The sequence below is a fragment of the Mizuhopecten yessoensis genome, unplaced genomic scaffold, assembly GCF_002113885.1.
Source record: "Mizuhopecten yessoensis strain PY_sf001 unplaced genomic scaffold, ASM211388v2 scaffold2929, whole genome shotgun sequence".
In the NCBI taxonomy this organism is placed as follows: domain Eukaryota; kingdom Metazoa; phylum Mollusca; class Bivalvia; order Pectinida; family Pectinidae; genus Mizuhopecten; species Mizuhopecten yessoensis.
The window spans coordinates 1,011,143-1,022,437 of NW_018404790.1; the positions used below are offsets into that span (position 1 = coordinate 1,011,143).

The 11,295-nt window shown below is 39.0% G+C and overlaps 1 protein-coding gene across 1 annotated transcript in view; it reads left to right on the plus strand.

The window, feature by feature from the left end:
• LOC110446703 (kelch-like protein diablo) overlaps positions 1-9,650 on the plus strand; it is a 13,482-nt gene extending 3,832 nt beyond the window's left edge. The window contains exons 2-7 of the mRNA XM_021491989.1: positions 926-1,067; positions 1,526-1,832; positions 1,932-2,118; positions 3,527-3,721; positions 8,532-8,749; positions 9,198-9,650. Of these exons, the coding sequence (XP_021347664.1) occupies positions 926-1,067; positions 1,526-1,832; positions 1,932-2,118; positions 3,527-3,721; positions 8,532-8,749; positions 9,198-9,376 (1,228 nt within the window). The 3' untranslated portion in view covers positions 9,377-9,650. The remainder of the gene's footprint in view (positions 1-925; positions 1,068-1,525; positions 1,833-1,931; positions 2,119-3,526; positions 3,722-8,531; positions 8,750-9,197) is intronic.
• Positions 9,651-11,295: the final 1,645 nt, after the last annotated feature.

Below are 11,295 nucleotides of genomic sequence, written 5' to 3' on the forward strand. Positions count from 1 at the left end.
GGGGGGGGGGAGTAAATGGTATTTGTTTTCGTTGTTGCACAAAGACTCGCATAGAAAATGAATTTGAAGATTTTTTTAACACTACCACACGATAAACAATGAATTACTAGACGAATACCTTTGATATTTTAACAGAAAAAAGGTTAACTTCTATAGCAAAATAGTTTGTCATGTTATAAGTTTGGTTTAAAACGGTTCCAATGATGTTGCGACAGTAGTTCACTATATATACTAGATCCATTAAACAAAAAGTGATTTGCTATAGATAAACGGTAATGCTACCAATGCTTTAATAATAACAAACTGTTTCAGATTTATTTTGAGTCCGTAGTTTGTTGTTATATCAAGTGGACCCATTATCACCTTTCGTGACATTTTGATGGCTTATTCGATTAACGAAAAGGGTAGAAGTAACACGAAGGGTCTGGGTAAAACCTGGGAAACCTTTGATTTGAAAGTATACACTTCCTAGAACACATGTGCCATGGTTAGCGTACAGCCCGCATGGGAAGAATTTAGAAATCAACTAAAACGTTACGGGTTTGCTCATGATATTATACTGTTGATATGAAAGATATATAAGTTTTGATGCATAGCAACAAGAAATATCATAAATGCTTCAAAATACGGAATATCATCCGGAATCCGACTTCATTATTAAGATGATTGAGAGGACGATACATTCAGATATCAGAATGTTTTTTATACTCCTAATTATGCCATCTTTATAAGCTGTAAGCTGTACCAGGTTCATGCGATTTCTGTGCGTGGTGCGTGGTCCCTCGACGTATATATACAAATAAGTGCACAGGTAATTATATAAGTAACTGTATTTATATCATGATTGACGGAATACAAACATTTTTGTTAGTCACATTCACCCTCTGTTTATGCTTTACAGCGATCATTGTCTTGTTTTCAACAGGTACCACGCCCTCCGTTACAGCGGAAGTGACGTAGCCAACTCCACTAATGTTCCGAAACGGAGAACCACACACCCCGCTACCGATCTGGATCACGTCATGGGACGCAACCTTTGTCAGAACAACTCATTTTCGACTGTCATGGTAACTCACTAAAACAGCAGAACTTACACAATTACACCTAAATTTCATTTACAGCTAAAGTTATAACACGTGAATGTTTTCCAATCGGAATTGCTCGGGTCTTGCCGTCATATTGTTAGAAATGCTGTCAAATATAAGACATGACGATATTCCCGAACGATATACAATTGACGTTTGTCACCTGGCGGACAAGGTAACCGAACGTTGTGTTTCTTTAGTATCTCGGAACTCATTGACCGATCTATTACTAACCTATATGTTACCATTCGGAACACCTCGCCCCGATTTCAGTTCCTTCCAACGTTAGATGAATGAATCGGCCGAGAAGTTCCGAGTGATAGGTTACGGCACGGAATTAGATTAGATAAGTCCGTGGTTACGGGTAATGATGAGTCAGTAAGTCTATACCATTTACATTTTTTAACCCATCACCAATTTTAAATCCATTTTTATTTTAGTCCCACTCTAGTCCTGTAAAGGAAAGCTGCAGAACAACTCAAAAGTCACCTTCCCCATCGAAGTCCCACCATTTGAAATCGTTCCACTCCCTCGCCGTAAGTACGCCAAACCTGCCCCTCCCCGAGCGCCCAACCACTTTGTTTGCAGTGGGAGGGGTGGACCCCTTCGACACTCAGGCGGACGTAGCGTGCCGTATGGTGGAACAGTACAATCCACGATCAAACAGCTGGCACCGTGTTACCACCCTACCGGAAACACGTCACCATCTGGGCGTCGCAATGCTGGATGGCTTCTTGTTCGTAATAGGTGAGATTGTGTTATTTAAGGATTTTTAACTGAAATGTATCAAACCTTCGAAAATAATGTGGAGTTCTTATATATATTTTATTCTAAAATGATTGACAGGAGGATCAGTCCTGCTTAAAGATGACATTGAGAATCTCGCCAATCCTACCGATGTCAACTTCCGATACGATCCCGTAAACAACTCCTGGGCGAAGATTGCCTGCCTTAGACAGCCCCGGATGTATTTGAGTGTGAGTGTCCTAGAGGGCATTCTGTACGCTGTTGGCGGGAACGATTCATACGGCAGGTATGTATCTAACCACAAGAAACCAATTAAGGGTCCATGTACCACTGCCAAAAACGTTTTGCCGGTCTAAAATACTTTCTTAAAAGAACCCCATGCATTGCGGAAGTTTTATGAAAAAATATCATAACATGACGTTAAATATAACATTGGTCTGTTAGTAAACAAGCAACGTGGCTAGTCCGGAGTTCGAACTCTGGAACTCTGATCACAATACGGTCGCTCTAAGCAACAGAGCCACATGGTCGACGGTAGTCACTTAGATCAATTATGCTTACGTTGTATCGAAGACCAAATTAAGGGAGGGTTTTGTAATCGTTAAGAAAAACGTATAGTTTTGTCATGATATTTGGAAGCATTATCGTGATCTTTAGCGTGATTTCATCACATCCTCACTACTGTTCATATAGAGTCGGTCATCCGAACTCACAACTAGTTTATCTTACGGAACATATACGGATGTAACTTCAAAATACGGTGGTATTCTATGTTGCACATTTTGATGGCGTATACGGTAGTACGAACGCAGTTGGCAACGGACATTGGTGCGTGTTAGCGCTGCATAAAGAATACGTTCATTGCCAACTGCGTTCATGCGACCGGAAACGCCCTTATGATGAAGGACAATAATTACATTTATATTCAAAATATGTTTAAATGTTACATACGAAGGAACAAACGTCGACAAAGGTTGCTACGATGGTAACTACGGTAGCCGTTGTTGCTAATTTGGCGCCGTTAACGCTTCAGTCCGATGGCAACCATTGCTTGGTTTCTTAAACATCTAGATACACGAAATATATTGGGGATCCACTATTTCTAATTATAAACAAAGGGATGCTGTCACATTACTCAATTCAAAAACTAGAAAGGCTTTGAAAAGACGAAAAATTGTGTTTTTCACCGTGTATTTTCTATCTCTATCGTCTATCGATGTAGAATCCACGTTTAGCCTAGTAACCATCGTACAGTGTAGCAACCCGCTTCTACGTTTTTAACTTCGTATGTGGCATTTAAACAGATTTTGGATGTAGATATTAGTATTGACCTTCATCTCTGACCTAATTGTCATGGAAGTTTGTACAAAGGTGAAGTGTCAGAATACCTCATGTGAACACGTATTTCAGGGTCTCAAGGTCAACGGCAAGGTCACTATTGCTTTTTATAGATCAACAGCAGAGCCAAGCCGACATTCATGTCATACAGTTATTTGCCAGTTTGTTTGAATTTTGAGTGATATGTTTATATATTTTACAGAGTGTGAGTGAAACGAGGGTCTGTTTGAAAAACAGCTGTGCAAATAGGATTTTTTCGTGATGCTTTAATGTTCCCTCTTGAAACATCAGTTATTACACTTGAATTTACGCTTCACTACTCACACAGTCCCCGATGACTGCCCTTGTCGTTACAGGTCCCTGGATTCCGTGGAGTATTACGACCCTGATTTGAACCAGTGGGGCTATATCGCACCAATGACCACACCCAAGATAGGCGTGGCGACGGCCGGTTACCAGGGTCATCTGTATGTGGTCGGAGGATTTCAGGACGTTGGGGGTCAACGGGCTGTTCTCAGCAGCGTCGAGTGCTACAACCCACGGACAAACAGGTCAGTGGACTAGCCTTTTTGAATCTCATGTAGAGATATATACCCTTTAATTAAATTTAGACGAACCCCCTCCCCACTTGCCCTTTTGTTCTGGTAAAGTAAACTGTTCATGTTGTTAACAGATCTGCATGTGCAATAAAGCGAATGTGTCTAACATCAACTCAGGGCCACTCCCTCCCAAAGGAAAAAAAAGAATAAAAATGTTTTTTTTTTTTTTTTTATCTTTGATAAGTATTAAGTTGATATTCATGGCAAACACGTTGATGAATTTTCTAGTTTCTCATGACTGTTCTGTATCATGATTTGTACCCTGTAATATAAATCTATGAGTGTGTAATACGGTCCCAGGTGTATTGCCAGGCGTTGCAGGAACTAAACCGTGTCTCGATATGTCTCGAGATTTCTAAATGTTTGTAATATAATATGATAAACTGGAAATTGGCAGGCATGGGTATGAGGTACCAGTGTGGCGTTGTTTGATGCTGACGCCGTTGTGACCAAATACTAAACAAGCCGTGTAATCGAAAATACAAGTTCTGTTTTTCGCTCCTGGATGAAAAATATCAATCGGTAATGTGCACCAGGCTATATCCGTCGTTCCCTCGGATTTGTAAGATCCGCCATTAACATACTTAGGTAGCGGCACTAAACTCCTACAGACGCTGTCAAGACCTAAAATAAGGTATTATCAATATGGTGGCCGGTAGGTTCCATTTAGTTGTATTTCGCAGCGAAATAACGATAATCATCACCTTATTGTCTTGCCAATCGGGAATTAAGACCTTCTGTGTCATCGGTACTATAAATAGAATGGTTGCCGTCATAACACAGACTTATTTATTTTGATGGAACATACACAAACCCATTTCGCGCGAGTTCATGTAATAACTATATAAAGGAGGAAATTGGTTGACTGAATTGATAGATGTACTACAACTAAGGTTCAATGTCAAACTATTTTTTCATTCGATAATTATCTTTTGAAATTTATCTAAATGATATTGATAAAAAAATGAACTTCTTTGAAACCGGAAAAAGCAATGTTACCGCTTTCTATCTATATAGATCGATACATCGTTAATAAGCTCATTGAATTGCATGTTTTGTAAGTTTAACTTTACATGTGATTTATCTAAATAAAGCACTTGACTTTACGACGGTTATAAATAGCGTCACTGACCTAGTAATGTTTGTACCTTCGATAACACCATGTCCTTAAATGACCTCAGCTGTAGGTAGGACGATAAACCCTATACAACCAACCAATCTTTCGATAACAACTGTTTTGTTAGTGTCTGAAAGGTTGGCAATGTTCAGTATAAACATAACATCTATAATCTGTTGTAGACATTGGTAAATCATTAATTGAGCATGTGTAATCGTCTGTTGTTGTTCTCGTGACCTCATGTAAGTCACATGAATATTTCTCGGTCAGTTATCGATGTTAAGATACATATCTCCGTGAGAATACAGCGAATTCAGGATTCACGTACCACTGCCTAGAACTGTAACTTTGCATTATATTTTTATTTTCATTCCCCCCGGCATGGATATAGCTTTGATAAATAATTTCTGAAAAGAAAAACAAAATACGGACTTTTTTTGACATTCGATAAAAAATGAAATACAAACGATATGATAAACTACAATGTTGTGTGTATAAATTTCCAACAGCGCTGGTCCAGGATTCGAACCTTGGACCTCAAATTATTATGGTGTCGCGTTATTTAACAGAGCTAGCGGTCAAACGGAAGTGCTCAGGAACTATTGCGTAAATCAAAATTAAAGGGAGGTAACTGATTATACGAAATCTTTAGTGTTTTGCTTGCAGTTGGCCGGACAGGAATCAAGTTAGGTTTCCATACTGTCCAAATACAGAGCCCTCTGCTTTCAGACGGCAATTATTTGTACTATATGAATGTCAACTGCATTTCGTGAAAGTTTCATGAACCATATTATATATGCGAACGTTGATACTCACTGATACAAAAACAAAGCACCTGTTGCATTAGCAATACGATTCAATGTATCATCGGTCTTTTGAAATGACGTCAAAATTATCTTTTATTCAGAGATGAAAAATGATTATCATATCTCAGAAACATGGACAAATTCAATTGTATCGATATTGCTGATAGGATCACTGAATAGTTGTCCGTCTGTATGTGAAAATATCAAAATAGGACGACAAACGTATTTTTTTTTCCAAAGTGAATGAGTGAATTAACGTGGAATCCAATGGGGCGGGGGTGTCACTTAATTAGTGCAGGTCACTATGTATTAAGAGATAATTCGGCGATTCTCACACATTTTATAAAGGTGAAAAGTTTCTTCTATCCGATTTCATATACAACGGTGATAGGAAAATCCATGTACCTTTGTACCTATCCCAGAAGTAAACAAAGCCATCACGGAATCTAAAGTGCCCCCGCCATTGTCTGTGTTGTCATCGTGAGGTCATCCAGTGTGGGAAAATAATTTTGACAGTCTGTTGGTCATACAGAGGCCATTTACCAAGACACTCATACGGCACGTAACCTGACCTTTTATCGTGACATTGTGTCGTTGTAATTTGGTATTATATTACTGTAACGAGATATTTGTAATACTGTAACGTGACATTGTAATACCGTAACATGACATTGTAATACCGTAACGTGACATTGTAATACTGTAACGTGACATTGTAATAATGTAACGTGACATTGTAATACTATAACATGACATTGTGTCATTGTAACGTGACATTGTAATACTATAACATGACATATTTTAATACTGTAACGGGACATTGTAATATTATAACGGAACATTGTAAACTGTAACATGACATTTTAATACTGTAACGGGACATTGTTATACTGTAACGGGACATTGTTATACTGTAACGTGACATTGTTATACTGTAACGTGACATTGTAATACTGTAACGTGACATTATAATACTGTAACGTGACATTGTAATACTGTAACGTGACATTGTAATATTATAACGTGACATTGTAATACTGTACCGTGACATTGTTATACTGACCGTGACATTGTAATACAGTCACATGACATTGTAATACTGACCGTGACATTGTAATACAGTCACGTGATATTCTAATACTGTAAAAGTGACGTCATAAATACGTTTTTTTTGTATATGCGATATGTCACAATTGCTCTAATCCATGTCAGCGTCGCCATACCACCCCCCAAAATCCGTATCAGCCCTCTCCGTATCAGCCCGCAAAACCCGTATCACACCCCTTTTGGAAATTTTTCGTTTTTCAAAATTTCAAAAGAAAAATAGATCATAAGATAGAAGATCCATCCGTATTTTATCAGTAGGTATGTAATAAACATAATAGAACATGCCTTTTCCATATCACACCCAGTTTCAACCCGAGACTGCAATATCAGCCCGAGGGCCGAAGGGGTGTGATACGGTGAGGGCTGATAAAGGTTAGAGTAATTGTGTCGTATCGCATATACAAAAAGCCCGTATTTATTAGTAAGTATGTAATAAATTGTAATACTGTAACGTGACATTGTATCTCTGAGAGCAACAACCAAAACTACACGACCAAAATGTTCTTAATGTGGTAGTCTAAGTGTCGTACTATAGGTAATCTAGAGGGAATTCCGTTTCGTTAATCTTAAATGTCTATGGTTAAACAAGACAGTCCTATATACATTATGATGTTAAGGGTTTATAAAGAGTCAATTCCGTACATCTAGAGGGTGTACCTCATATTCATCGATGTCATTTCATTTGCTTATGGTTCATCGAAAGGAATTTGCGTAGACAGTCTAATGTTATAGATGAAATTTCGTGTACAGTTAACATCAGCTACTGTAACATAATAGCCCAAGCATAAGCTATAGTCTCGATATTAAGTGACAAGAAAGTCCATCTACATACGAGATAGGTGCTGAAATAAAGCTATAAGTAAACGACTTGTTTACAACAGAGATATGGAAAGTTTACGCCGTTAAAGCGATGTTACTACTGACACACTTAGGTAGGCCTACTAACCTATAGCTACCACGGCAGTCTCTGAGCAGTTATATCACGAAGAGAAGGTCAACGAGACACGACGTGGGTGTAGGCGGGGATGGAAAGTGAGGCTTACCAGTTAACCATTGACTATGGTGGCTGATTAGGGCAACTTTTACTTATTCGCGCTCTAGCATTGTCGCGCGACGCAGCGAAATTATCATTTTCTTAAACATTTTTTCGACGAGAAAAAAGCCAAATAGCGCCGTTATATTTTCCTAAACGACAATTTGTCAGTGCGAAGGTGCGCTGTTACATAAGTTGAAAAGGCGAAAAGCGCCATGCTAAACACTAATTTGCGCTTTGCACTTTTCTTGTTTCGCTTTTCGCGGCAGAAATGGCGCCTTAACACGAAATATGAAAAGAGTTTATTTCTCCTTCGCGTAGAAAATCAGCTAATATAAAGCCACCATTTTGGAAAATTAAAATCAAATCCACGTAAAGAGCAGTTTTTTGTTAGGGTCTCTTTGTCATGGCATCACAAATTTATGGTTTTGTACTAATGGTCAATAATGTCATTTGTATCATACTGTTGGCCATTTTAATTCTAGGGTCTCGTACTGGTTAGTCTCGTTCAACCAGACTCTCGTTGTCTGCGCAAGCCACGCCGAATCTTGAATTTCAAGTGATCAAGCGTCTGGTTGAAAGTATTGGTGGGTAATTTTACCACAGGGTATCGTTCACAATCAATATCATTGAGTCGTCATTATAATCACATTTTAAGACAAACGTTTTAGTGATCCAGATCACCATCTTGCATTACAGCTGGACCTTCAAGAACCCTTTGCCAGTGCCATGTTGTCATGCCAACCTAGTAGACGCCCGGGGGTCTCTGTATCTTCTCGGCGGATCCACTATTCCCGTGGGTAGCGCTTCAATTTGTTCCCTTCGCTCGGTTTACCGTTACTGTGACGACGAAGACGTATGGGAACTTGTCGCAAACATGAGAATCCCCAGACATGACGCAGGGGCTGCTGTCATTGGTATGTTTATCACGTGGCATGCAGTAATTGGCATGTATTATACACTTGACACAGTGTGAAAACCTATAATGTCAAAGTTGATGCAATGGTGTTTTTTCGATTTGTACTTATGCCTAAGTCTTCGTAATGAGCTGCTTTGGAATTTCGACAATGATTAAACAAGCATGTGGTGTCTGTACACTTCAGAATCACCATAAAACGAATAAAACACTTTCTCTTATGATTACATATAACACTCAATTACAATTAATTGGTCCTTTCGAAAAAACAACATAAAAAATGCACTGACGCCGTGTGTGTTGATCTATCGAACAGTAGCGTCACAAAGAAATGACAAAGACTTGCTAAAACATCGAGGAAAGCTTGTTTCTTGAAAATAAATAACGTATCGCTCTTTTCATTGTAGATTTTTATTTCTAATTTTGAATATGTTCTTGTTGTATTTTAGATTCGAGAATTTACGTTATCGGAGGGGTAAGTTCGGATGAGGGAAGAGCCCTTATGGACACCGAGTGTCTGGATGTGGACCACGACTTGATGACCTGGGTAGACGACCTCCGGCCGCTCGGACATCCGGTCCTCGGCATCGCGTGCTGTACGCTGGACGGCGATAATACCATTAATTAAGGTCTACTCATCCGGCTCGCAGGGCATGAGATTGTCCACATAGTCAAACACAGGAAGTGAATATTACAGTATAGACACACACAGGGCGTAAATATGACAATGTAGACACATACAGGGCGTAAATATGACAATGTAGACACATACAGGGCGTGGATATGACATTGTAGAAACATACAGGGCGTAAATATGACAATGTAGACACATACAGGGCGTGAATATGACAATGTAGACACACACAGGGCGTGGATATGACAATGTAGACACATACAGGGCGTGGATATGACAATGTAGACACATACAGGGCGTGCATATGACAATGTAGACACACCAGGGCCTGAATCTGAGCTTAATTGAATGGGAAATGACAAAATAGCAACATTTTGTGTAAAAACACCACGTAGCTTTCAAATAATCAGGTGACAAGTTAGAATATTTATACCCAATGAAGCGCTGATGAGAAATATTTCCCATCGTAATCATAGCAAAAGTAGGTACGTTAATAATGTAATGCGATGATGGCAGTGACCGGCGTATGTACACATATTTATTTATATATATCTATTAGCTATAAATCATGATTAATGATGTGATGATGATCTGTTACGGCTGGCGTGTTCGTAAGGACATTCATATTAACCAAAAGTATTGCTTATGAATTATGAATACTGTGATGAAATGAAATTTGATTTTCAAAATGATAATAAAGAGTTGAAACGAATCGATTATCATATATTTTTATTTCGTATTCACAAATTCACACATTCAAAAATGACAGACGTCGCTTGATTTCCGTCCAATTACACTATCTGACGTCATCCATGCCCTACCAGTGTACGCCACAGCTGTCCAGGCACTTATACAAGACCCCTTTAGTCCCGGGATCAACGTCAAACATTAACGATATATCATTCAAAAGTTAAGGATAAAACAACACTTTTTTCGGATACATGATCCTGCAGCTTTTTCATCCAAATACTCCCGTGAACTAAGGACATATTGTGGTGGACAGACGCCGCAAAAGGAATGTTAAAACTCCATACGTTCAAAACCTATATAATTCAAAATTGTTTTGTCCGTATACATCGTATTTAGTATGGATTATAATGTAGCGTTGGATGGGAATTTGGCGATACACACATACATTGACGGATGTCAGCTGGTCAATAGTTTTTCGTCCATTGTATATATTGTTCTTCACACATTCAGCAATTCTGTCTTACTTTATGTTGAAACTTGCATATATGTTTGCCTTATCTTATCTTGTATACAAATCACAAAGAGGCAAATGTAACATTGGGCGTTACACCATGTTATATCAAGCGTTGACTGGACGTCACAGGCGATGTCATCACTGCTATGTGACGTCACTGCATGGCATCGTTCTTTGGTAACTCGAAACAGACATCCTTGATACTCTAGGGGTTACGATATCTCACGCTCTCTGCACATCCAAAGTACATAATGACAAAATCATTTTCAGGTTAAAAAATCCTGACCAATCGCTAGGCTGATAAATGTCTTTCAAAAATTACAGTGGAGCGACACCCGACTTCAAAGCCAGTCAATTTTACCGTAACGCTGCCGCGCAGTTCTTTTATTAATGTTCACCAACACATTATCCATCAGGTGGCACGCCTTCGATTTCGTCATAACATATTCCAGGGGTGCAGTGAGCGTTATCACTGGTGTATCGAGGACGGGTACATGTGGACTTAACGAGTATAATAACCACTGTGTGTGGAGTTGGGTCAGTAGGGATTATCCGGTACTATAACCTTGTTGTGTGGTATGTGTGGTCGTACGTAGCCGATTCTATAGTCTGTAGATCACTTTGTGGTATACGTAGTTGAAGCCGGTACAATTAACTATTATTCGTGGTATATGTTGTCGTTCGTCAAAGGTTCAATAATCACTATGCT